This window comes from Arvicola amphibius, chromosome 10 (assembly GCF_903992535.2).
Source record: "Arvicola amphibius chromosome 10, mArvAmp1.2, whole genome shotgun sequence".
Classification (NCBI taxonomy): Eukaryota; Metazoa; Chordata; class Mammalia; order Rodentia; family Cricetidae; genus Arvicola; species Arvicola amphibius.
This window is the reverse complement of record NC_052056.1, coordinates 113614374-113642277: the sequence shown is the minus strand read 5'-3', so window position 1 is coordinate 113642277 and position 27904 is coordinate 113614374. Positions and strand designations below refer to the sequence as shown.

The 27904-nt window shown below is 41.3% G+C and overlaps 1 protein-coding gene across 1 annotated transcript in view; it reads right to left on the bottom strand.

Moving 5' to 3' along the window:
* Prkdc (protein kinase, DNA-activated, catalytic subunit) overlaps nucleotides 1-27904 on the bottom strand; it is a 167915-nt gene that overhangs the window by 47795 nt on the left and 92216 nt on the right. Inside the window, exons 50-63 of the mRNA XM_038345245.1 lie at nucleotides 26977-27128; nucleotides 26270-26401; nucleotides 24460-24571; nucleotides 21932-22056; nucleotides 21692-21841; nucleotides 18189-18362; nucleotides 16969-17067; nucleotides 15645-15852; nucleotides 13099-13288; nucleotides 11760-11975; nucleotides 8303-8415; nucleotides 6217-6348; nucleotides 3883-4062; nucleotides 389-594 (exon numbers count right to left, since the gene is read on the bottom strand). Of these exons, the coding sequence (XP_038201173.1) occupies nucleotides 389-594; nucleotides 3883-4062; nucleotides 6217-6348; nucleotides 8303-8415; nucleotides 11760-11975; nucleotides 13099-13288; nucleotides 15645-15852; nucleotides 16969-17067; nucleotides 18189-18362; nucleotides 21692-21841; nucleotides 21932-22056; nucleotides 24460-24571; nucleotides 26270-26401; nucleotides 26977-27128 (2189 nt within the window). The remainder of the gene's footprint in view (nucleotides 1-388; nucleotides 595-3882; nucleotides 4063-6216; nucleotides 6349-8302; nucleotides 8416-11759; nucleotides 11976-13098; nucleotides 13289-15644; nucleotides 15853-16968; nucleotides 17068-18188; nucleotides 18363-21691; nucleotides 21842-21931; nucleotides 22057-24459; nucleotides 24572-26269; nucleotides 26402-26976; nucleotides 27129-27904) is intronic.

The following is a 27904-nucleotide window of genomic DNA, read 5'->3' as shown; positions in this document are numbered from 1 at the left end:
TGAGCCACCATGTGGTTGCTGGGAACTGAACTCAGGACCTCTGGAAGAGCAGCCAGTGTTCTTAACCTCTGAGCCACCTCTCTAGCCCCTGAAATGATTTTACTAGCTCAATAAAAGAGGAAGAAAAAAAGATTGTGCGTGTGTGTGTGTGTGTGTGTGTGCGCGCGCGCGTGTTGGCCAGAATAATGTTGGCTACCCTGAGACTGGATTTATGGGTGGTTATGAATTGTCCAACATGGGTACTAGGAACCTGAGCTTGAGTATCCTCGAGGGCAAGCTCTTCTAACCACTGAGCCATCTTTTTAGCCTCCTTACCAGCTCAACTTTTTTTAGTGTGCTACTTTAGTTGATTTATTGTTCTGCCAAGAATGGTCCATCCCAAACTTACTTAGCAAGTTCCATCCACCGCAGAACATCAGGAGGCAAGCAAGTCTTGCCCCGGACTCGTTTGGTAGGTGGCTGTTCCGGTGCCAGGTGGAGTAGTGCCTCTTCCAGAAGACGGATACCTCCAGGCTGTTGCAGACTGGCCAGGCACCCCACTCGAACAGCAGCCGGGTCAAGACTCAGCAAGTCTAGGTGTTGGCAACTGATTTCCTATAAAACCACATATAGCTGTTTAGTTTGTAAAATTTGGATGACATCATCACAAGTGATTGTTTCATTTTATTAAACATAAGAGAAATGACTTTGTCCTAACAGTAGTAGTAGACAGTGATATCAGGAAAAGTGTCTTTGTGCAATTTTATTAGCAAAAGTCTTAACACTCAATTCCTGCCAAGGGAAAAAACAAACCTTTTATTCTTAAATTTCCAATCCAAGCATTCTAAAAAACGCCAATTTATAGGAATGTTTATGTACTTAGCTTCAGTTGTTAAGAAAAGCAGCGGAAAATAGATTTTATATTTATCAAAAAGTGGGTATACTGACCTGCCTACCTATTAGTTTTTGCAAACATCTTTCTATCAAGAAGCTAACTTATTTAATGACATTCGAAAAGATGATTTCATGAATATGACAATGACCTATAAAGAAAGCTATGAGAAGTACCCTCAACTCACTATCCAGAAGATGTTTACTACAGCATTCCAAACAGACTGGGGTACACATGCAACTCTCTACATCTGTCTTGTATTGCACCCTAAGAACTTGGTCCCAAGCTCTCCTTGAAGTTGTAACACATATACAGGTGGCTGTCGAGATGAAGACTAGAAGATTTCCAAAGCAACCAAATAAAAATGTCTGTCATCTTTAGAAAGGGCTAATAGTACAAGAAAGAAAACCCAAATAAAATTATATTTCAGTCAAGAAACTTTTATGCTTTAAGACACAGAAAATATTCACATGCTGGTGGTAATCAGCAGCTATTTAAATAGACTTAAGACTCACTCAATAGCAGGAAAACCATGCCTGGTATTGGAAACCTATGTACCAGAAAAAAAATCTACTACTGCCACTTTGCTAGACCAGGATAATTCCTTCCTATATTCTAAACCTTACTCTTATAGTCATAGATAAGTGTAGCTACCACCCCTCATCAAGGAAGCTTCACTTTAGAGAATGAGAGACCATCACAGAGACATACTAACACGGAAGGGGATAATTTCATCATCTCTACCCCTGGACAAAGAACTACAGGTAAGGAATGACTGATGGGCAAAGGAGAGTTAGCCTCGCCCAGGGATGAGCTCTCTTATTGGTTATTCCATACAAAGTGGTCATCCTTGAAACCATATACACACAAACAATAAAACCAACTCAGCACATGGTACTAATAAATTTACGTATACAAATACATACACTATACATATATTTGACAATAGTAATCAAAAGAGGAGCTATCAATTTGAGACTGGGGATGGTGGTGGGATAGGCTGGAGGAAATAAAGAAAAGGGGGAAAAAAAGACAAATTCTATTTTAATTAAAAATGTATCAAAAACAATAAAAATGGAAAATGCTAAAATTTAAAAAAATTTTACTTTACTGTATGTGTATATGTCTGTGTGAATGTATGTCATGTGACTTTGGGTACACGCGAAGGCCTGAAGTAGGCGTTGGATCCCCTAGAGCTGTATTTACAGGTAGTTGTGAGCCACCTGACTTAAGATACCAGGAACTGAATATTAACTGCTGACTCTGCTCTCTATCTCCTAACATCATTTTAAAGATTAAAAATTCCCATTTATTGACATAGGAGGTTCTTCTGTCTATGTGTTGCTTTCATTGGCTGAATAAAGAAACTGCCTTGGCCTTTTGATAGAGCAGCACTTAGGTAGGCGGAGTAGACAGAACTGAATGCTGGGAAGAAGAGCAGAGAGAGAGAGAGAGCTGCTATGGAGCTGCCAGGTCAGACATGCTGAATCTTTCCCTGTAAGCCGTGACATACATATTATTAGAAATGGGTTGAATCAAGATGTGAGAGTTAGCCAATAAAAGGCTAGAACTAATGGGCCAGGCAGGTTTAAATGAATACAGTTTCTGTGTGATTATTTCAGATGGAAGCTAGCAGGGCGGCTGGGATGACAAGCAGCCCACTCGTTCCTGTTACAATTTATTGTGCATGTATGTGTGTACGTGAATGGGCAAAAGTATAACATGTGCATGTATGTGGAGGTTAGAGGACAACCTGTGGGAGTCAGTTCTCCTCCATCATGTGTGTCCCAGGGATAAAACCCAAGTGATGAGGTTTGGTGGCAGGTGCCTTTTCTTGCTGAGCTTTCATGCTCATTTTCATTTGTTAAATATGAGAATCTGGTAAGTAATAACTGAAAGTGTACTTATACTGAGTTCTCTGCTGCAAATGAGTCTCCTTGGAAGACTTCTTTGACCCATTACTAGATATCTGTAATGACAGCATACCTGACCCAATCAAAGGCCATTTACGTAATCTGCTTGATTACCATTCTGTACGATTTTAATAGTTTTGTATCACTCAAGCATACAGTTTAGTCTTTGTCTTATGTTTGTTGGTGACACTTGTGAAGAACGGAAGTTTGGGGTGGTATATGTCTCTTCAAGGCTGTGACAACATCACTTACAACAAAGCCAGACATGTGCTCAATCAACACCTCAAGGCAGGAAAAATTTGCTGAAATACTACCAAACGCAAACAACTAAACAAAATAGAGGGTTTAGGGCCTCAGGAAACAGCTTAGTTGTTAAATTCTGTGCCACGCAAACATGAAGATTTGAATTCAGATGCCTAGGACCCATGTAAAACGCTGAGTACACCTAGAATTCCAGTACAGGAGGCAGAGAGGAGGATTACAGGCGTTTGCTTGCCAGCTGACATAGCTTAATTAGAGTTCCAGGATTAGCAAGAAACACTAATCCAAAAAAGAAGGTAGGTGGGGCTAGAAAGATGGCTCAATGGTTAAAAGCACTGGCTGCCCTTCCAGAGGACTCAGGTTCAATACCCAGCAACCACATGCTGGCTCACAACAGTCTGGAACTCTAGTTCCAGGGGATCTGATACCTTCTTATAACCTCTGCAGGTACCAGGCACATGTTGTGTACAGGTACATATGGAGGCAAACATTCACATTCTCTCTCTCACACACACACACACACACACACACACACACACACACACACACACACGCGCGCGCGCACACGCACAGAGTTTAATCAAAATACTAAAGAGACTGGCTTATTAAAAGACACAAGTTTCAGATTATTGTCATATACAAGGGTATGTTTGGAGAGCAAAAAGAACGATAGACGTATTATATGTGCCCACTTAGAAGAGATACCCTAAATAACACATTCACTGCTAAACACCTCGTTTCTCGAGTTTCAGCTTAGAAAACAAAGTGATGGCATTAGGCATGAGGTGTCAGAAAGGAGTGGCATATGACCAAAAAGAAGTGTGTGCAAACTTTTACCTGGATGCAAGAGATAAAGGGTGGGAAGAATAAGAAAGTGGAGCTCAGGAAACGGTTGAAGTCTTGAAGCAAATTTTGAGTGATAATGTTTTTTTCAGACGTTGTCTTAAATTTATTCATTTCTTTTAAAATCCCAGAAAACAAGCTGCTGAAGAGCTGCTTTGCAATTATTGGGTCTTTCTGTTAAAAATAAAAAAAAAATAAACATAAATCAGACCTGAAGTAGTATTTTAGAGCTTTACTTTAATTATATCCACTACATGCCTACATCCGGTGCACAGGATTTTACCAGGCTATTATACAAGGGGAAGGGCACCTAGAATTTAGTCAATTACTTCTGGCTCGATGCGGATTGTGATGAGCAAACAATCACAGTTCAAGCTAGGATCTCAATGCTTCCTGGTGTGTGGAGACCAAGCTGTCAAGTGTGTGGTGTCAGGCCTGCGAAGTCCTTGAAAGAATGACTTCGACAGGGCTCCATGGCACTGTCCTGATGATGCATGTACACATGCATCATCTGTGCAGTGAACACTTCACGAACACTTCCTAGCTCTGTACTTGTTTAGTGAAGGCACACACACATATAAGAATAAAAATGAACAAGTACTCTATTTTATAAAAGCAACGTCAAAGCCACACAAATATGATTTGTCCTTTAAGCAAAAATTCTTGTTTAAGCAGTTATAATGTTACTATATAAAATTTTAGAAAATAATAAGAATTATTGCTAGATCCTGGTATTTTATCAGCCTATGTGCTTTCATCTGGTATCTGCTGTTTTCATTCAGCACGTGGTAGTCAGCAGGTTTGTTAACTGACCACTGATTCCTGAGAGCTATGTACAAATTCCTTCATTGTTGGAGAATTCTAAACACTCACTCCGTTAGACCAGCTGCAGTGACTGAAATAAAAACTCTCTTAGTTAAGGACGGTGCTGTACACCATTAATCCCAACAGGAGACAGAGGTAGGTGTATCGCTGTGAGTTCAGGGCCAGTCTGGCTAACACAGTGAGTTCCAGGACAGCCAGGGCTATGTAGGAAAACAACGTCTCCAAATATTTAATTAATAATTTAAAAATGCAAAAATTAAAACCCAACCCAAAAAAACAATGACCTCAGCAGCAAGCAGTGCTGCCTGCTGGTCCTGTGACAGATACTATGGCTCCCAATTATTTTAAAACAAGACAAGAAGCCTAGCCTGGCTCACACAACACTGCACCGTGTCACTTAAAGAAGTTGCTGGCATATAGCAGGTATTCCATAAACAAACATTTGTTTAATAAAGTACCGGAACTAGAAGTATCAATCAGTACATTCCTCCTCAGAGAACAGAAGGAAAAACACTGTCTTTACTCTTTGAAAAAAAAAAGAGTGCCCCAGTTCTGTTTTATATGCACAAAAAGGGACGGGCTGATGTGATGCAATCTTAGGCCTGTGAGCTGCCAACAGCACTGCACACCATGCCTTTGGACAGGATGGAGAGCACCACAGAACTGAGAAAGGGAGATTAGAGGAAGACAGGTGTCATGTTCTTGCCCCACACTTAGAGGCACCTGTAACTTTTGCCATATATTCTAAGCATTACTAAACTCCAGTCTTTTTAATTTTAATTTTTTAAAATTTTATTTATTTATTTATTTATTGATTTTTGAGACAGAGTTTCTCTGTGTAACAGTCCTAGGTATCCTGAAACTAGCTCTGCAGACCAGGCTGGCCTTCAACTCAGAGAGATTCACCTACCTCGAGTGCTAGGATTAAAGGCATGCACCACCACAGCCCAGCTAAGGGCTCTAGTTTTTTAACACTGCTACATCTAGGTTGAGTGTGCAAGCTTTTGCTACAGTCACATACGCTGTCTCCAGTGGTGGAAGCTTGATGAAGGGTACATGTACAATAATGGCTTTAAAAAGTAAATTCCTGTCAACCCAGATTATTTGGATCAAACAAAAACCATACAAGACACTGATCCAAATGGCTTATTTATCACTTCAAAATTGACACTGACTTCTTCCCATTATTCCAATATGATACTGGATAAGAAACATAAATGTCTATCTGATTTTAAAGAGAGGAAGGCCTTGTGGCTGAGAGCTCAGTGCCTAACATGGCACCCAGTGTTAGTGCATGCTTCTAGTTAACTTCTACATGAGGGTCTCCTCATGTGACCAAAAAAAATTTCACAAAACTAGGAAATGGGAATTAGGATAGTCTTTAAGTCTACCATTTAAGAGAAACATCCCCCTTTTGAACCATTTTTCCTAGAAAGTGTAGAGACCCCTGAAACCACAAATGGAGCTTCTAACATGAACATAAAACACAGTATGTGGGCAGACCTGGGCCACAGCCTGCAAGGGGGTGACGAGACTGCTGTGCTGGATCTGGATGTCAGGAAGGTCACCGTGACGATAACTTCTGTACAGAACAACCTGGGCATCCTGCTTCGTTTTTAACTCGCTCTTGATATCCTACAATCACCAGAAGCAAAGAGTGAAACCAGATTTCATGTAAGAAAACCACATGTCAAGTGTGGTAGTGCATACTTAGGAGGTAAAAGGATAGGGAGGTTCAAAGTCACCCTTGGTTGAGGCCAGTCTGGGCTACCTTGCTTCAAAACCAACCAACCAACCAACCAACCAACCAACCAACCAAACAAACAAACAAACCAAAAATCCAACCAACCAAACAAACCAATCAAACAAACAAACAAAAACCCAACCAAACAAAAGAAGATCAAGCAGGTATGCAAAATTAAACTGCCAGAACACATCTTTGGTATAAAAGTAATAATTTAATCATACTATAGTTTGGTCAGTATGAAAAATTTGGTTTAACTGAAAATTTGAATCTGAATATCCACAAAAAGTATAAATCTGAGCCAGGTTCCTTTCTAACCCTCAAACAGGAAGCCTTGTCTAAAGGTCCACAGTGATGCTGCACCCACTCACATGTATACTCCTCAGTCCCTGCACACCTCTCAGTGTGCCTTCAACTTTTCCCGCATCAGCGGTTCCAATCTTAGGGGTCTCTTCAGAGATGCTTTCCATAGATGTGTTCATAGCTTCGTTCTGATGGAGTACTTTATAATCTCTACTTGTCTTTTTGTGTGTCATGTACTGGACCTAGCTCCATCAACAAATCATCTCTTCATAGCTGCCACCTACTATAATTTCTGAGTATCATGCTTTAGAAACATTTATTCAATGAATGCAAATACAAACGCATGGACTTCTAATGTCTAATGATTGGCTGGCAGCTTCACCACTTAGTATCTGTTTCAGAGACATCAGGTTGATCAACACTTCAATGTTCTGCCATATCTGACTAGCTTCTTGATTGTAGACAGGGGCCTTAAACCTGCCATCCTGGCTTACTTCTTGAACCCTTTACTCAACAGTTCTGATTTCTCATGCTTCTGATAACAAGATACTGCCCCTTCCTTCAGGCAGGGTATCAGGCTTTATCAGACCTATTTTTCGGAGGAAGCAATGGAGCCAGAGAAGGTGCTGAATATACCGTTTTCAATGGAAGTCTTCAAACAAGCAAGCAAACAAACAACAGTTCTATTACAGAGACAAGGAGAAAAGGAAAAGAAACACTCAACAACTGCATATTTCATTGCCATTAAAAATACAGAGGAACCGTCCAACCACTACCTACTTATATCTGGAAGTCAAGTGGCTAAGGGATTACACTGAATTATAATAACAAAAGGAGTCTTTAATCACAATCTATGTTAACTGTTGGAAATTTGGTTATTGCTGCTTTCTAAGTAAAACCGGAGCTATAAACTAAACAAGTTTGTTCATTATTTCTACATATTACAAATTAATTCACTGGGCATGATGGCACATGTACTTATGAGGCAAAGACAGGTGGACCCCTTGGGGTTCCAGGCCAGTCTGGTCTATATAATAAGACCTTATGTCTCTCCCCGCCAAAATACTCATGTTCTACTTGCATCTCCAATGGATGCTTTCGGGTTGTCTGGTAGCCCTAACAGCCATGCAGTATTTTCCAGCTCCCAGGGCCTCTCACTCCCACTACAGTTACAGGTCCTGAACTACAGTAGTTGTGCATCTGTCCCTAAAGAACAGAGTTAGCTAGAGCTGTAACAGCAATGACCAGCACTTGCATTTCTACCCATATAGAAAGCCAGTGTGCACAGAGAAGGTAAAGCTAAGTTGTGGAGAGCAGAGAGGAGTCAGTTAGTCCTATTAGACCTGGGAACTTTGCAGACAAGGATTTAAGAAAGTGCCATTTCTTAGCAGGTGTCACGAATATCCTTTATGTCTAGTAATGTCAGAAGCGACTTATGCAGTGCTACTCCTATAATTATGTAGACCAATAGACAACAGAATTTATTTCCTTAGTAAGTTCTCTGTGATGCAAAATAGGTACTGAATTCAAGAAGATACAAACCTTCTCTAGTTTTTGTTTCATGAGGCCCTTTTTGGCATAGAGCAAACTGAGGCTTTCTTGGTCCTTTAAAAATCTTCTGCGTAACCTCAGAATTTCTGCTCGATTGTGAGGCCCTGCAGAATATAAAGCAGGTTTGTTTACTCATGGCCAATTAAACAACACGTGCGACTGACTTCCACTCTTTCCCAGCATACCCCAAAGTGAAAGTGTGTGCTTATCTCTACTTTAAATTGTAATTTAGTGATCTGCTAAGGACACAAACGCATAAGGAACTGCAGACAGGGCAGATAAGCAATTCTGACCTATTAGGAACAAGAGTTGTACCTGTCCCAGGAAATCCCAACTAAGTGGTGGACAAAGCAAGGACACAGTGTGGCACAGTCCAAAGGCTCAGGGGCTGCTGCGACCAGCACCTCCCAAGGGAAAGCAAGGACAATCAGCAGGTCTGGTATGACGTGTGAGGTGGAAAAGGCAGCCCAGAAAACAGTGCTGAGACAACTCGGGAACTTGTAGTTGCCTTTCTTCAGTAGTCTCTAAAGAGTTATCAATCAAGGTGGAATAATTAGGTCCACGAAAGGTAAGACTGAAAGAGGAGAGGCTCTCCATACAATGGCCAGGAGTGAGGCTATAAAAGGAAGACCTAGAAGAAACTAAAGACAAAATATGGCTGGCAAGATGACTCAATTGGTTGGTAAAGGAGCGTGTTGCCAACCCTGATGATCTGAGTTTGATGCCCCCAAACACACATGAGTCATGGCACTGAGGGTAGGCACAAGCACATGCATACACACACACACACAAATGTAATAATGGCATATATTTTTAAAGAAGAAAAATATTTATATTGGGACACAGTAAGAGTATAATTCATGGAAATTTGGTGAGAAACATTCAAAGATCTAAGCATTTAAGCCAAAATAGTTATCAACATTCAGGGAAAAAAATGATCATATACAAAACGACCCAATCACAAGTAGATTTTTTTTGTCAAAGTAAGAGGAAAAAAATCAAGCACTGAGGAGACAGACGCTAAGACATAATTACACAGAGGATGAGACCTCCGGCCATGACAAGGTATGAATGCGCTATAAGGAGGGTAAGGACAACAGAAAACCTCAAACGTCAGTCATGTGAAACCAGAAGATAATGAAGAATGATATAGGGAAAAGCAGCACTACATAATCAGCTCAGGAGTTCTTGCTACTCTTCCAGAGGACCTGAGAACAGTTCCCAGCATCCATGAGAACCTGTAACTCTAGCTGCAAGAGATCCAACACCCCTTCTGGCCTCTGAAGGCACCTGCACACACATGGCATTGACTTACAAAGATACATACAAACACAAAAATAAAAATAGATCTTAATAAAACCACTACTCAGAGTTATTGAACACTAACAGGGCTATTTATAGGGGGCTCCCTCTGGGATTTGGCTTTGTAGATAAAATAAGGTATAAAAGTCAAGGCTGGGAATCCAGTAGAGATAGACCATGTAGTCAAGGTGTTAGATTCTAACCTAACACTGAAAAAAGTCTTAAGAGAATTATTATTTGTGAAGTAACACTTAAACTAAGGACTACTTCTATTTTTTAAACTAGTTTTATTTCTTTTTAATGATGATAAAGTGCTAATTCATCATACTTTAAGAACGGCTCTCGGGCTGGAGAGATGGCTCAGCGATTAAGAGCATAGCCTGCTCTTCCAAAGGTCCTGAGTTCAATTCCCAGCAACCACATGGTGGCTCACAACCATCTGAAATGAGGTCTGGTGCCCTCTTCTGGCCTGCAGGCATACACACAGACAGAATATTGTATACATAATAAATAAATAAATATTTTTAAAAAAAGAACTGCTCTCATAATATGTGAATATTTTAAAACTATAAAAATATAAGGGCAGATTCAAATATATTTAACATATTAGCATCTATTTTACTTTAGATCTATGACTTAGGCTTTTCCAAATCCATACATAAAACTCACAAAGAAAATGTTTCCACTTAAGTTTTACCTCTTTCCTTAATTTCTGCACAGACCACAAATTTCACCTACACCACACACACTCATTTTAAATCTAGAAATGTGGTTAGGAAATCCTGTAGGTCAGTGAGTCATGGACAACTGCTACTCCCTTCAGTAGCTGTCCTCTTAAGTCTCAGCTTACGTTCCATTCAATAAGGAGGCCAAATAGCCCAGAAGTGCCTAGTGCGGACCTGTCTTTAGTAGTTTGTCAGAGAAAATAGCAGGGAAAGTGGCATGCATCTAAGGATCCTGGATGGGCACGTGAAGGTGTTAGAGGGACAGTTAAGGTCTTCCTTTTAGGTGACAGTCCAACCTTACAGCAAGACCAGCGGCTCTGCATTCTAAGAAGGAAGAGTCCTGAGAAACAGCAAGTAAGGAGGAAGGGACGCAGAGAAAGTTTCTTGGCACACCCTAAAACTGCAGGTTAGTAGCAAAAAAGATGGCTGCATCTCCTTTTAAAAAGGGAGATTTTTGAGAACAGCATATGAGCCATAAATTTGAGACTGATGTCTATAAATGGTATTTGGGAGTAAAACCTGGTGTTTTCATTTTACACTTCTGACTTCTTTTGGCTATGCTTGCTTCTAACTTTAGTTCTTTTATCTGAATGCATGCCCATTTCCCAAGGTACTTACTGTTCCCAGAGTCTTGTAAAGAACTATTGTCTCCCCGGGACTTCTACAGCTGAGTCTGTAGGCCTACCAGACCTTCTGCCTGTTAGGTTCCCATTGGCTCTGATAGGAGGCCACCCCACCGACTCACCTTTAAGCTGCTAAGGCTCAAGTGACAGTGCTTCTGGCCTTGTCATTCTCCTCATACTACGTGGTACCCACATATGTCTCTTTAGGGGGACCAGAGTCCTCATGACTGTGGTTTGCTAAAGTGTACCCTGCTTCTTTCCTTTACAGGACCCTCCACAGCTCTCCATGTTCCCAGGACATCTATCCAGCAGGATGGACTACACAGGACCCTCAGCGTGGATTCTGCCCTTCACAAACCTTGCTGATTTTGAGTCTCTTCCACTCAACAAAAATATCACTTACCTTTCTATCTTCATCCTTCTCGTCATTTCTCTTCTTACTTCCAGGCTCTTCTCAAATACCCTTCCTTCCTCTATCCAGTCTTGCCAAAGGCTTGCTCCACACTGTGTCTGGATTTAAACTCTTACCCCTGAGTCTGGGCTTACTAACTGTACCCCAATTACTGCCTTACCTGCCCCTTATGTTCCAGAAAGTCACTAAACTAATGATCTGTCACGCACATATTTCTTAAAGAACACCAACATGGTAAGGGTCCAAACAATGATCAATGAGTTGAATGTTAATGGTTTTCCTTGCAGCTTTCAAGGAAATGTGGGCAATCAGAAGTATGCTCTCTCCATGTAAGCTTCTGCATGAGGGGGAACACATTTTAAAGATGTTCTAGCATTCCTGCTTACCCCTTTTCACTTGGCTGTCCACCTCATCACCAGGAAGGCCCAGTTTTTTCATCCCAAAGTCAGGTCCTACTGGCTTCCAGTGTATCCTCTGAGACGTTTCACTCCTCTTGTGGGCAACCAGCAAGGAGGAAGATGAGGATTCTGAGGGGAAGACTGTGTGATCCGCCAATGGGTCAATGCTGCTCCCAGTCAGCCAATCAAATGAGCTCCTTTCCACTACAACACACAGGGGCAGAGCAGTGAGGTTGTGGCTACCACGCGGCACATGTAGAAACCTGCTGGGCACCCCTGCAGTGCCAGAGCTCCGCGGTTACCTGTGACACCGGGCTCAGGCCGAGGGTACTTGGGTCTGACCCACAGCAGACCAGCCACCCGGGCCTCACAACCCTCCTGCAGCTGTAATCAGCTCAGTTACAGCAGTTCACGCTTACAGTGCTGGCAAAGAATTTACAGCCACTGTTCACATTAGCTCTACTTTCAGAAACAACAGAATGTGAAACAAGTCATATAGAGAAAAACGCTGACCTGTTTATACAAAATGATTAAGTGGGCTGGAGAGGTGGCTCAGGGGTTAAGAGCCCTTGCTGACCCCGCAGAGGAGCGAGGTTCAGTTCTCAGTTCCCACATGGGAGTTTCCAACTGACTGTACCTCCAGTTTCAGGAGATCTGGCCCGACTCTAGCCTCTGCTTGTACCAGGCACCATACGCACTACATGCATACATGGAGGCAAAGCACTCAAACACAAAAAATAAAAATAAATCTTTTAAAGAGGACTAAGATATTTTACTCTGTGATTTATGTTTTACATGTCAAAGTAAATAATCCACTGGAAAAGAGCAGTCTAATAAATTACTGACATCAGCAAATGAATCTGGTTTAATGCTACTCTGCTCTTAAGATGCTCTTAAGATGTCAAACCAAACCAAAATAAGCATGTCTAGCTACAATCAGATTATTCTTTTCTAAAATAATGTCTTTCTCTTCCTTAAAAACTGTGGAAGAAGCATACAGAAACACCACATCAGCCATTTTTAAACGTATGATTCGCTAGCAGTAAGTCCGTTCCCATCACCGCCATCCAGAACCTCTCCTTGGACAGCAGTGAGGAGCTGTAACTACTTCAGTCCTTCTCCATCGCCTCCTCCGGGCCCCAACAACTGCTCCTTTCTCTCGGCAGAGCTGACTACTCTAGAAAGCTCTCTCCTTTGTCCCTCTGACTGGCACATCTTCCTTATGGCCTTTGTGACTTTATCTTATTCCTTTATTTCTCTCACAGAAAGTTTCTGTTCTTGCAACAGAAGTTGTTGTTAAAGGCCAGGGTGTCGGGTCACTTGTTACCTGTAGTTTGTGTCGGGGTGAAGTCATATTGCTGTTGGGTGGCCCGCACTTGCCCAGACTTCTGCCTTCGGTCTGAGAGGGACCCTTCCTGGGTTTGGGTATGGAGAGTACTTGGAGAAGCCTGGGTCTCAATAAACATTGGAGTGAGAACAGTACTTCGAAAACGCCAGTCAGGTTCTATAGTATATTCCTAGAAAGAGGAATTGAAGAAAATGTGTCTTTCACAGTGACACTGAAGTACTTCCATGTTTGCCTGGCATGAGTGAGGCTCTAAGGTCAATTCCCAGCACCACAAAAACAAACGATAAAATTCAGCAGTACCGTTAGCAGATACGTACTGTCACTTCGAGAAGCAACTGAGGAAGAACCCTCCTTTCTTTTCCTTTCTTTTTTTGGTTTTTGAAAACATGGTTTCCCTGGGTAGCCTTGGCTGTCCTCAAACTCCTTCTGGCTGGCCTCAAACTCACAGAGACCTACCTGCCTCTCAAGTGCTGGAATTCAAAGTGTGCACTACCACCACCCGGTTCCTTCTTTCATTTTTGGGATAGGTGGACTACTTTGGCTTTGACCTCTCGATATAACCAAGAATAACCTTCAACTTCTGACCCCACTGCCTCCAGCTCCCATGTGTATGTACCACTGTACCTACTTCATATGCTGCTGTGAACCGAATCTAAGGCTTCCTACATGCCAGACACTCTACAATAGAGTTACATCTACAGTCCCTAGAAAATCTTTGCATCACCATTATTATTGTTATTGTTATTATTATTATTATTGGTTTTTCAAGACAGGGTTTCTCTGTGTAGCCCGGGCTGTCCTGGAACTAATTCTGTAGACAAGACTGAACTGAACTTACAGAAATCCATCTGTCTCTGCTTCCCAAGTGCTGGGATTAAAGGCGTGTACTGCCATATCTGGCCAGAAGAACTTTGTTTTTAAGCCAGGTGTTGAGGCACACATTTTATTTATTAGATAGATACTGTTCTGTCTGCATGTCCACTTGCAGGCCAGAAGAGGGCACCGGATCTCATCACAGATGGTTGTGAGCCACCATGTGGTTGCTGGGAAATTGAACCCACGTCCTCTGGAAGAACAGCCAGTTGCTCTTAACCACTGAGCTTGGGCTATATCTCTCCAGTCCCCAGAAGATCCCCTTTCTAAACAAACACTTAAAAAGTGGAAGAAATAATCACAATAGAAGCCACTCTTCTACCCCTATATTCTACATTAGAGGGCTGACGCCATACTTGGCCACGCCAACGATGCCACAACACAACTATCAATAGTCTTGCCGCTCAGCTCACCCATGCGCTAAACGACTACTTAGATTTTACCTTCAGGCTATGTGCATCAGCTAGAAATGGAATTCAAATGAAGTTATTTATGCCTGGGTTCACTTCTTAAGGCATCTCACTATGACCCACCATCAAAGAACCTTCATTTTTCTCTTATTGTCTTTTTACAACAGAGACTGTTACAAATGGTCAAAAATGAAGACAACTGACCAGAAGATGCCCATTCCCAACTGAAACAACTATAAGGCACCTGTACCTAAGGCTCAGGAAACATGGAAGAAGAAGGGCTGGAAAGACTGTAAGAGCCTGAAGACCGAGACGTCTGCTTCAGGATTGTGTCTTCTCAATATGATGCACGCATGGGATCTCAACAATATGACTGCCCAAAGGTAAAGAAGCCCTGAACAATGACAATACTAAGTGACAGGCCTATGTGGGTTGGGGAAATCTCTAAGACCCTACTTTTAGGTCAAAAGCTACAGAGAATAACTGCTGAATCAGGGAGAATCAGTCTTCTCCAAGGAAGAGGCCCCTAATTAGTTATCCAATACCAAATGGTCGGCCCTAAAGACATATGCATACAAACAACATTAAATGGACTCAGTAGGTTATATTTACATATTTTCACATGTGTATGTGTGTGTATAATAATAATAGCTAAAGAAAGAGGCCATGAATTTAAGAGGCAGTGGGGGTTAGGAAGTATAGATGGGACCTATGAGGAGGAGAGAGATGAGGTTAAATGATGTAAATATTATAAAATTCTAAGAATGAATGAATGAATGGATTAATAAATAAATAGGTACCATCGGACATGCAAATATTTCAAAATCCAAAAATAACACAAAATCAAACCACTTGTAGTCCCAACAATTTCAGATAAGGGGTATTTAATTTGTACTAAAGAACACACCAGGCCATACCCATTAATAAGCTACCATAAGAAGTTGTGAACTTGATCTATGGCCACAGCTAAGCAGGATTATGCTTGGTTAGTATTTGGATCAAGTGATGCTTCGACCCTATCTCTCCCAGGTAGGTGGGAGGAAGAACAGGAAGGTGAGAGGTTCAAGTGGAGTCTGAGAGGATAAAGGGTGTATGACATCAGGGGAAAGGAATTACATGCTAGTACCTTAGAAAGGAGTATGTGCACATTTCAAAGTATTAACGATGTTAGTTTAACCATATTAGAAGACATTCATTAACAACAGGGGAAACATGCAACAGTCACCATGACAAGCACTTCACCTGAAATTCACACTCGGACAGAGGATGCTCAAAGATTGGGTTTAGATAATCTGGGCTCATCCTGGTCATCTCAAGCAGAAAATTTGTTGCTAAACTTAAAAAGTGAACTTCTATTTTTGGAGAATATAAAGAATTTAATGCCAACAATCGGTCCAATGTATTGGATGGTAATCTGGTTTCATGGCTCCAGAAATTCCGAATAATTAATCTGAAAAGTGAAGAGAAACACAGGCTTAGATACCAGCAATGAAGGAAGCAATGAACACAGTGTCACATGGGAACTCCCAGCTTTTCATTCACGCAACTCTCAGATGAAAGGGAAGACAATCACAATATGGGTAGTCAGAGGTTCTGAAGGACAAATGTCCCCAACAACTGCACATCTGACACACTGGATGGCTGTCTATCCCTTGGAGAGTTACAGCAATGAGCATATAGCACTAACAGTTTTGGAACACAAAATCATTTTTAACACATAGTAGTAGTTGTGGCTCACTCACTGGTGGAGCACTTGCCTACCACACAAGTCTCACGTGGAGGCCCAGGATCAAAAGCGAATTTCATATAATCCTTTACTGCTTTGTTGAAACAACTCTCTGCAAAAATTACTGTCACAATGTATCCAAAACTTAAAATCAAGTTAGGAATGGGAGTAAGGGTCAGTTATGACATTGCTAGCCTGATACATAGAAGGCTCTCACTTCAATCCTTATTATTGCCCAAAGAGAAAAACAAAACAAAACATGTTGGACTTTTCAACAGACAATTACTTATGAAATTCAAATATAAATTGTTAAAAGTTCGGTGCATTTAAAATTGAAGCCAATGAAAAGTAAGTAATATGCCAGATCATGTTAACAACTGTCCTCGTTCTGTGGTTGGCATTTGATAAGATGCTCACATAACTGAGTTAGGGCACTTCAGAGAACAACCGTTATTGTTTGAATCTCCACACAGAATAAACATATGGTTTCTTCCTAATGCTAAGGTGCCCAACACTTCATTTAACCTTGATATCACCATGATTTTTAACTCTATGTGTTAAATAGAAAAGAGAACAGTTGTCATGACAGTCTGCTTCAACTTAAAAAATCTTTAACTCACTGCATAAGCACATTGCCCTACCCATTTTTCACAAGTTTTATTTTCAGGTAACCTGTCAGGATTTCAAAATCTTATCCTTCATGTGATTTAAAACACATTTTTCTAAGGATTAGAAAATGCAAGAAGCAGAGAGAATGAAGGCATCAGAGTAAACACTTTAAGCTAGTCTATAAAGTAATAACCGAATCCTCATCTAATTTATTCCAGAGGAAGCACACACTGGAGTCCAACGTTCTCATCAACCAGTCCTTGAATCAGCACATCCTTTGCCAAGTTAAAAATTTCCTTGGAGTCTTGATCCATTTGACTTTCTGGATCTCTGTTTGGGAAAATAACAAAATATCAGTATTCTGCTCTGCTCCAGTCACACAGTCTGAACTAAAGCAAAGGTGGGTTTCCATGAGACTGATACCCAAGGCGATTCAGCAGAACTGCGAAAGGTGGGAGATCAGGACAAACCTTTGTACACTGAGTCCTGCCTGTCACCTCTGCAGGTACCTGAGGGATGTGTCTCTTAAAAGGTGGTGGCGGCGTATGCCTTTAATCCCAGCACTCAGGAGGCAGAGACACTCACATACAAAAAAAAAAAAGAATTTTAATCTGTGTGCACTCATGCGTGTGCACGTGCACGCAGTGCCTGCAGAGACTAGACAATGACAGTAGGTATCTTAGAGCTAGAGTTAGAGGCAGTCGTGGGAGCTACCTACCTGTCATGGTAATGAGAAATAAACTCTGGAAAAGCAGCAAGCCTCTTACTCTCCAGCCCGACTCCTATATTTCTAACTCAATTGATAATTTCACTTTCTATTTCCTACATATTCAGGAAAGAATAGCAAAAAAGGATCATTCGTCAGGTGGTGGTGGTACACGCCTTTAATCCCTGCACTCAGGAGGCAGAGACAGGCGGTTTGTTGCGAGTTCAAGGCCACCCTGGTCTATAGAATGAGTTCCAGGACAGGCTCAAAGCTACACAGAGAAACCCAGTCTCAACAAACCAAAAACAAACAAACAAAAATGATAATTCAATATATTGAAATAAACTTGTTTTAGCTGTTAGTCATATTGCTAAAAGTGCTTGCTTATATTCCAAATCACGAAAGGTACCCACACAAGCCCTTCAAAAATGACTAACAGAGGCCTGGGGAGATGGTTTGGTGGGTGAAGCAACTGCTGTGCAAGCATATGGAACTGAGTTCAAATCCCTAGCAGAGCTGGGGGGTAGTGCACGCACATCTGTGATCCAGGAGTCTCGCTAGCCTGCTGTACATAGTCATGTGTACAAAATACAGACCGTGTCTGAAACAAGTGGAAGGGGAGGGCCAAAACCTGAGACTGTCCTCTGATTCCTGTGTGTGCAGAGGCACATGATTGTAATGCACACGCACATATCATACATAGATTTTTTTTATAGAAGTGATATAAGACAGAATGAAGGCTAACCTGTAATTGTCATGAATCCACATAAGAATATTATACATTTGCTCTCTACACGTTGGAGAAGGATGGGAAACAAATTCCACGACAGGATTCAGAAGTTCTCGAAGTTCTACTGGTTTTAATTTTGCCATCATCTTATAAACTATATCCAGACACACCTTTTGTCTTTCATCATCTCTATAAGAAAGATTTTTGATAACACATAAATTTAATGATGTTTATTATCATAATTACAAAGTATGACAAGCAATACTTTCTTTTTACCCTAAAGTTTCAAAACTTGTTCTAATTCAGAGCAGTACATTTAAGGTCTGCTAGTGAAAGCAGTAATCCAGCCCCAGAAAGACAACTGCTGCATGTTCTCGAGTAATTGGAGCCTAGCTTTAAAACTGGAGATTTATGTGTTTAACCTGTAGTGTCTACAGAAGTCAGGAAGCTAGAAAGGACCCATTAGACAGGAGAGGGGAAGAGGAGCTAAGTGGGGAGTAGACAGAAAAAACACTTGTGACATGCAAAGTAGATGAAATATGGGGTAAGGATAGGGAAAGAAGGAAGCAGGAAAACTACAAGGGGTGGAAAGGTTGAAGGGGGGATTGGGATGAGAGAATGGGGCTAAAGAAAGTTTGGGGATGATTACCCATAACAAAGGAGATACAGAAAGCCTTATAGAAACTCATTACTTTGCAAGTTAATTGCCAGGTGGTGGTGGCTCACGCTTTTAATCCCAGCACTCAGGAGGCAGAGGCAGGAGGATCTCTGTAAGTTTAAGGTCAGCCTGGTTTACAAGAGCTAGTCCCAGGACAGGCTCCAAAGCTACAGAGAAACCCTGTCTCAAAACAAAACACAAAACAAAACAAAACAAAAAAGTAGATTTCAAACCTAGCACTTGGGAGGCAGAGGCAGGATGATCTCTATGAGGTTGAGGCCAGCCTGGTCTATAGCATGAGTTCCAGGACAGCCATGGCTACACAGAGAAACCTTGTCTCAAAAAAAGTAAATAAATAAATAGATTTTTTAAAAGAGTTTAAATGAGGTAGCTTGTAGGGGTGGACAATACTGCTGACACAAGCTATGAGTTATTAAATGAAAATCCAAAAGTCAGGCATAGGCTGCCACTCTATGCGTTGATGGATGAGAAAGCACCAGAGAACCTCAGAATAATGCAGGTTGTTGCCATTATACTTAGTTGAGCATTAGAACTAGATGAGAAGACCCTACTGCTGAAGCATCATACACTGTGATTGCAAGACATAGAGAAATCAAACTGGAACTGACTTGAAAACTCCCTCCCTGCTGGCTAGCTTTCAGTTCTGGAAGGTGCTATGTTATCCAGGCCTATGAAGAAGAAAAGTCATGATTGGCTCTACGTAGTAGTGGTACCCACACGCAAGGCAACAGGATGTGTCCTGTGGTACAACAGTGGTAATGAATGCTACGGGGTTACCAACGGCTTTCGGGTTAGTCTGAAGCTTGATCCATAAAAAGGAACTCAAGCCCGTACTATAAACCTTGTCGAAAGCTCATGGCTAGGGAGGTCACAGGCCCTAGGGGGTAAAACTTACTACTGTTGTTTTGCTAAATAAGACACACCTTCTAAGTGTTTGTACCCACAGATTAGTGATGCTCTCAACCTTGGCCAGACAAGTTTCTTTTTGTAAGTGGATAATGGTCACAAATGGACAAGGTGCTGAGAAGTGACTATTGATTATTCAGTCCTAACAAGATAGCTATTTAAGCCACCCAGCGCCCGAAGTGTCAGGGAGCATCACTGATCAAGAGTAGAAAGAATGGTAAGAACCTAAGGATACTGTGAAGTGCTGTCTTCAGGACACAAGCTGGCCACAGCACACATGCACTCACTGAAGCATCTGCCCAAGACTGAGCCTTTTAACATTCCATCACCAGCATGTGATGGGAGCTCATGACAGTCCACTCCTAGCTGAGAAGCTATTGGTAGTTTATAGGTGCTGGGGGAAGGCGAGTCATTTTTCTTCAGCGGTATAGCCACTAGTATGTTGCCCATCAGCCAGTAAATAACCCTACATTCATGAAGGTACAAGTTAAACTCATTGGACTGGGGGGGGGGGTATGAAAGTCAGAGCAGGGAGAAGAAGTGTTGGGAAGGGTTCTATTGGCAGTGAGAAGGGGACAGCAGAGAACTGGGAATGATTCTTATCAAAAGGCATTACAAGTATAAAATTGCATGTGTAAAACTGTCAAAGAAGAAATAAAATTTATTTAAAAAAGGAATCATAAAAGACTACTATTTACAATGGAACACCCCACCACCACCACCAAAACAGCCAACCAGGAATAAACTGGTAAGTTCCAGGTGTATACAACCAAGGAAGACGAAAATGTAAAAATCTGAAAATATGAAGTGACTAATAATGAATGACAAGCTTGAAGCAATAACTCAAAAACACACACACATACACACACACACAATCCAGGGTCAAATAACTTCATGGCTAAAGCCTACCGAATCTTCTAGTTTATTGGATAGTAATGTCAATTTCTTAATTTTATCAATCATGTAAAAGAAGAGATGAAAGGATATATAGGAATTTTATATGGTATCTTTTAACTTTTTTGCAACCATAAGATTTTTATTTCAAAATAAAGTTCATTTAAAGAGACAAATGGTGGCAGACAAAATAAGCTAAAAATAAGAAGGATTTAGTTCAAAAGCAATTTCAGGTGCTACCTAGTACATCAGACAGTAATCTAAGTGTGCCCTAAGTCCTAAATCAGCAAGTGTCTTTCCTTATCTGAGGGTCTCATGCTCCTTAAAGAGGTCAGCTTTGAGTACGTACTGGGAGAGAGCAGAACATAAGGACATTCAATCTTTGTTATCAGAACATGACACAGTTACCAGTATCTTATCGCTGTGGAAGTACATACACACAGATCACGAACATGACACAGTTACCAGTATCTTATCGCTGTGGAAGTACATACACACAGATCACGAACATGACACAGTTACCAGTATCTTATCATCACTGTGGAAGTACATACACACAGATCACGAACATGACACAGTTACCAGTATCTTATCGCTGTGGAAGTACATACACACAGATCACGAATGGAAAAGGACAAAAATAAGAGACCAACTGCTTTATTTTAAAATTACTGTCTACTCTATGGCATCTTCGAAGAGAAGTGAACGATTTTAGCATAAGAAGGCTCGTGCCTGTCAAAACAGATATAGAACTGAACGTCACGTGCAAATCTTAAGTGAGCCCGAGGCACTACATTACGGCAGTGGTCTTCAGTTGTGGAAGACATGCGAGGATGGACTGGATTTGGCTACCCAAGGCTCCAGAAACAGAGGGGCTGTGGCAGGCTCACAGAGCACTCCTATACTGTCATCTCTTTTACAAATATGCATCTCTTGAACACCCACCCACTAGTGGTTCCTAGTTTAAGGAGATACATGGGCAATTGGACATTTTGTGACCAGGCTGTACTCTGGGCAGTGAGGCCTCATGTTATCTTACCTATGTTTCATGACCTGAAGAAAGTCCTTACTCTTCAACTGTAAGTACAAGCCTGTAGTCATCTCTGCACGACAAAGCACAACCTCCAGGCAAAGTGTCTTCATCACTCCGTGAAATTTTGGCAGCAGAAAGAACACGGCATTCAAGAAACTGGTAAGCAAGAGGATTCATGAGAAGATGGCCCCTGACACTCTCCCTCAGCCCCTGCTCATATGGTCCACCTCCTGCATTGTCCCCTACCTGTCAGCAAGAGGAGGGAAGCCCTTCACTATTTTGTTTAAGCACACAATAAATTTGTCCTCCATAGTATTTTGATGTTGCTTTAGTTGTTTTACAACCAGTTCATATATTGACTCTGCTATCACCTGAAAAATAAAGTTTCGCTGAAATCTAAATGTATTTTAATTATTTAAGTCAACCCAAGATGTCCAATATTATGACCTTCACCAAGGTTCACACTCAAGTGATGAAACTGAGTACAAGGAAAAGCCGCTGGTTTGCATTAGCCATCGGACAGCCACAGGGTTCCCACACCTTGACTGCAGTGAGTGAGCAAGGCCACAGCTTGGCCACTGTGTTTCCTTCTGACATAGAAAGTAAGTCTTCTGAGAGGATACAAGTAGTTTTAGTTTAATGTTTATCAAATACAGTTCAATACACATTTTTTAGGTACCTTGGTCAAATACACCTATTGAGTTCTAGCAACTCTCGCTCAACAGACCCTTCCATGGTCTTCCTGCATGTATCACACTCTCTATCATTCATTACTACTTTTAAAGATTCATTTGTACACTGTTGGTTTTCTGCCCCAAATTCTAGCTCTCTCGGAGCCTGTTTCCTGCTGAGCCTCTAGGGTATAGAATCAACTTGTAAGTCTTCAAAAGCAGATACTCGGTATGGATGATGTACTCAAGGAGGACTTGTTGGAAGTCATGAAATACTCATTTCAATTGTGTCTCCCCACAAATATGGAAAATCCTTATAACTGTTTAAAGGCATGAAGTCTAAATGATAGTGTTTCAACACAAACTTACTGCTGAGACTATTTAAAAGTTATGTGCAGAGGAAATACTTAACCATAAATCCCCATGATTTTAAATCTCATGTAGACTATTTTAATTATTTCACTGCTAACAGATCCATACATACAGTGTATGTTAGGACTGAGACTACAGATCAACATGGAGTGCTGCCTGGACTAAAATGATCTTTTCATTAAAAGTATTTAATCTGGTGACAGGATGCAATGGTCAGTTTAGCAAGTAAAGAACGAATAGGACCGATCAGGGGAACAGAATACAGGACAGGTACACTTCGGGCAGGAGACAGCACAGAGGTGCTGAGATCTTGGTGGAGAACAGGAGCCACACTACTTAGGTTTCAATTTATTTTTCAGATTCTAACACTAAATTTATACTAATTTTCAGTTCATTCTAAATTTAGTTCAGAAAATAATGAAAGACAAAGTATGTATTAGGCAGAAATCTGAGTAATGAGAAAATAAAGCTCGGACTCCACTGTGACTTGCTAATATGTGGTAAAGATAAAGAACATCACATAGTGAAGCCTAAATTCAGGGACATCACAATCATGTTTAACACTTTCTTATTACAATGGACAGTGGTGAATACTGAGACATGACTTCCCAATGTGCAGGAAATAAGCAATGGACGTAGACCCAGCCCTCAACAAGTCACTCATAGCACTCCTTTCTAAGGCTCAGGAACAGCATGAAAGGGTTGTAGGAAGTATGTAAGAGCTGAAAGATAGGGTGAGAGGCTAGGAAATGCCATTCCCTAGACTCATAACTACTGCAATCATTCCCTCAGATAAACGATACTTACCTGCACTGGGCTAAGACTAGCCCTATTAACAACAGTCAAGGAAGGGCTCAGGGCCCCAAACTTTACCTCTGAACTTTACTACTGAACTCCTGGTAAGATTTTGGGAATGGAGAATCATTGTCATTAGTTGTGTACCTTCTACTGAGCCCAGCAGATAGCTCTAAAGCAGAGATCACACAAATGGTGCTGTCGGTGAGTCACAAACAAAATGACTAGACAAGAACATGGGGTAATATCTGTGGGAAGCTGGAGACAAGGTAGTAAGAGTTGTAAGTATACAAGACACACATGTGTGAACTTGTTAAAAAGTAAGGTAATAAAAGTTAAAGAATAAAAAGGGGGTGTGTGGGATGTTCAAAATAAAAATACGAAGCTCCATTTTCCTCAGGGATTGTTTTCTTGAAATAACTTTAATTTAAATTCAAATAATTTTATAGTCAGGGAAATGGGTACGGGTCCAATTTGCTGTTTTGCTCCTTCCTGACTACTCCACCCACGGCACCTCCACCCTATTTTTCCCTTCAGGAGAGGAAACTGGAGTGGAGATACAAATTTGGGACAAAAATTGTTTCCAAAGCCATGAGGCTAGATGAGATGCTCAGGGCTGTACCCAAAGAGACCGCAGGCGAACAGAGAAAAGGAGCTAAGGAAACGCCAAGCAGCAAGAAAGAAGTGAGCCAAGAGGACAACCTGGGGGTAGCGGCTGCCTAGTTAGCCAACCTGAACACAGCAGTGAGAACTCACCACTGCTTGCTGGCTTTCGGGCTGGTGGGGAGGGCAGGGCTTCATGCACTCAGGCATGCCTCAGTCCCCTACAAAGCAGCCCACCACAAGTGCTATGATAACACGGGATGCTGCACAGTGTCCGTTTGTCTCAAGGAGGACACGGGGTAATCAAAATCAGAAGCACACTGCGGCACTCACGTGTTTCCTCTCAGTAACATGTTGAAGAGTTAGTCCTAGAACCTCTGCTGCAGCTGCATAAACCTCTTTATACTTCACAAAGGACATGTTATTGACCAAAGCTTCAAAATATCTATAGTAAACACAGAAGACAAGCATAAAAACAATCCATTAGAACGCTTGCCACAAAAGTGAAACAATTCTCTTCCTGTTGCATTAATAGGCAAATTGAGAAAATATAAATATAAAATGTGACGCAAATTGCTTGAATATAGATTTAAATGTGCATGAATATAGATTTATGGGCTCTGTCATCCTAACCATGGAAGTCTACTGTCAATCTCAGGTCAGCAATGATAGGATAAGCCCTCTGCTAGACACCAGAGAAAACAATAGGAGATAAAGAAAAGAGTATCTAAGACTAGGATCCCCTGTCAAGGACGCCTACCGACAACACAATGTTGAAAAAGAGAAGGCTGATGCTCTGTGCAGGTAGTGGCACATCAACTCCTGATCTTTACAGACTCTTTGTGGTAATGCCTGGTGATAAAAACAGGGCTCAGAAAGCTCACATTTGAAAACAAGAGGTTTTTAGTCTATGCTGAGCTACTGGCTGCCTTCGCTCTCTGAACCCTCGCTATCTATAGCAACAGCAGCAGTATATGAACCACCAATAGGAACCAATCAGAACTGAAATTGCCCTGTCTCCCCATAGAGGTGAGAGATCCAGGAGTTCAGGGCTGAACCTACAGAGCATCATACAGACATCAACTTCAAAAATCTTAAAGAGCAGGGCAAGAAGCCAGCATGATGGTGCACACCTTTAATCCCAGAACTTGGGAGGTAGAGGCAGGTGGCTCTCTGAGTTTGAGGACAGCCTGGACTGCAGACCAAGTTCCAGAATATGCAGAGCTATATACAGTGAGACCCTGACTTAAAAAAATTAATGGCCAGTACCTTTTATCATATTCTAAACTATATCGCTATAGCTTCTTTCCTCCACACATCATGCCCATCTTTCTTGAATATGTGACAAATTGAGGCTAGAGCCCAGGAAGAGAGCTGCCAGTATAGGGTTCCCCTTCAAAGACAAAACAGTTCAAGTGCTGTTATAAAGCCCACAGTACTTACAAGAGTCAATGTTTAAAATGCCAGTTTCAAAAAGAAGAGGGAAGGGGAGACAGATTACTGGGTAAGACAATTTATTGTATAAACATGGGGACCTGAGCACCCCCACAAGCATATCCCAGGAGGTGGCTGGCCATCCAACACAGATGAAAGGGAATAAAGCAGAAAGTAATAAAAAAAAAGCCAACTGATGTCTTCTGCTGGCCTCTGCATTTACAATCATGGGTAGGAGCCTTCACACACACGCAGGCATCCTCCACATGCACAAAAGGAAAAAAAAAGGAAGAAAAAGAAAGTACTTAACAACTTCTGTTTAAAGCTATATACAGAAAATTATGCTAATTAAAGGTTTTCTATTACACTTATTTATTATACAGTGTATGTGTGGAGTTCATGGAATAAGTTAGGAGAGTTGGTTCTCTCCCTTTCATCAGTGCATCCCAGGGATCAAACTGAAACCATCAAGCTTGGCAGCAAGCACCTTTATCTTTGAGCCATCATGCTTAATCAACCAATTAATTTTTTATAACCTACATTCCTCCTTCACTCCAGATATATTTCTCCTCCCAAATGGCTTATAAATCCAACCTTATAATTTTAGGTACAAGTATTTGTGTCTGGTTCTTAAATGTATCAAATACTATATTTGAAAGTTAAACCCAGAGACTTTATGAAAGAATCAAGTAGAAGGTAAGGTACTTACTTGGTACTTGGTATGTCACACTTTGGGTCATAGGGAGGCAAGTCATTAGCTATTACAATGCCCAATAATTGAATTCCTACAGAATTGTCTTTAGAATTAAGGTCCTTATGTGAAAAATTTTCAAATATTAATCTGTAACACAGCACAAGGGAGAAAACATAGTTATATAATGAACGAGAAACAGGAAGATAAAGCAAATTTTCAGCTAAATAGTAGTACAAGGAACACTTGGCCCTTTCCTACTTCCAAGAGCCCTGCTTGTTGTTACCCACTTGTTAGTTCTTGTCTATTGTAATTATTTGTCCCAACTCTGTCAGTTAATAGTAGCTTTTTAAAAACTTTCTGTTCACTTCAGGCTAGGAAGGCTACAAGTCATCCAGCAAAGACTGAGGTACTCCTGGCTGGGGTAGTGCAGGGCAGAATACTTCAGTTGCCAAGTGAGGAAGCAAAGTGAGGGGAGGGCTGAAGAGCAGGGTGGGGAGCCACTGAGCACCCAGAAATGCTTCTGGTGTCAAACTTTGGGGATGTGGTTTTATCAGTAGCAAAATTTACTTTGTAAATGGACTTCATTTCAAATTATTACTAAAATTTTTGGTTTTGATAATCTTTTATTATATTCCTGTTAATTCATATAATTATATTCATTATAATTACCATTTAAAACTTGTTACACTTTGACCTTTTTCTAAGAAATAGTGAATATGTACCTGTAAGGGATGGAAAGACACTCCTTCCAGCATTCAACAACGGTTTTAATAATTTCAAGGTTGTGTCTAAACACGGCTCTTTTGGGATGGAAGACATGTTTCATTAGAAAATGAAGCAATCGATTTGCTAACACTTCATCTTTAGACACCCCCTGAAAACATATTGAAATTTTGTAAGACAAAAAAATATTCTATTCTGGAATAGATATAGTACAAGTGTTCCTTGTACTATTATCTCACCCCGCCCCCCATTTTGCTGTTGTTGTTTTGAAACAGGTTTCCAGGTAGCACAGACTCGCTTCAAACTTACTATATAGCCGATGCTGCCCTTGAACTACTGAACCTCCTACCGGTACCTCTGAAGTCACGGAACTGTAAGCACGCACCATCCTGGCTGGCCTTGGAAGTAACCCAAATACCCAATTCTAAAAGAGACCTCGCATTCTATTGAGGAAACCTAGTTTCTGATTAAACCCTATGTGGTTCTTCACTGCTGACTACAGACAACACCCTTCTTGGGTAGGTAGGCGGGAGAAACTGTGGCTGCTCCGATATGCACACAGTCAATGTACTGTGCCCTCAGAGAGGGAGCTACGATCAGGGCTCAGGCCCTGGTTGGCCATGTTCTTCAAATTCTTTGTGCAGAGATTCACTCCCAGTCTCCTTCTGAGACCCTGACAACAGTCCTGTCCAGGTCCGGCTAAGTCCTGATAAAAGGCGGGAATGGAATCATTAAAGCTGATTTCTACCAGTACCTACTGCACTTTGGCTCTTAGCCCTTTTCATACCTCACAGTCTCAACCTCAGATTCAATGAAGCTGCAAGAGCCCTTGGTTCTGGGTCTTTCACCACTGGGCCACCTGATAACCTGCTGGTCTTCTATCCCAGTGCCCCTTCACCACAGGAAGTCACCAAAAGCACCACCACC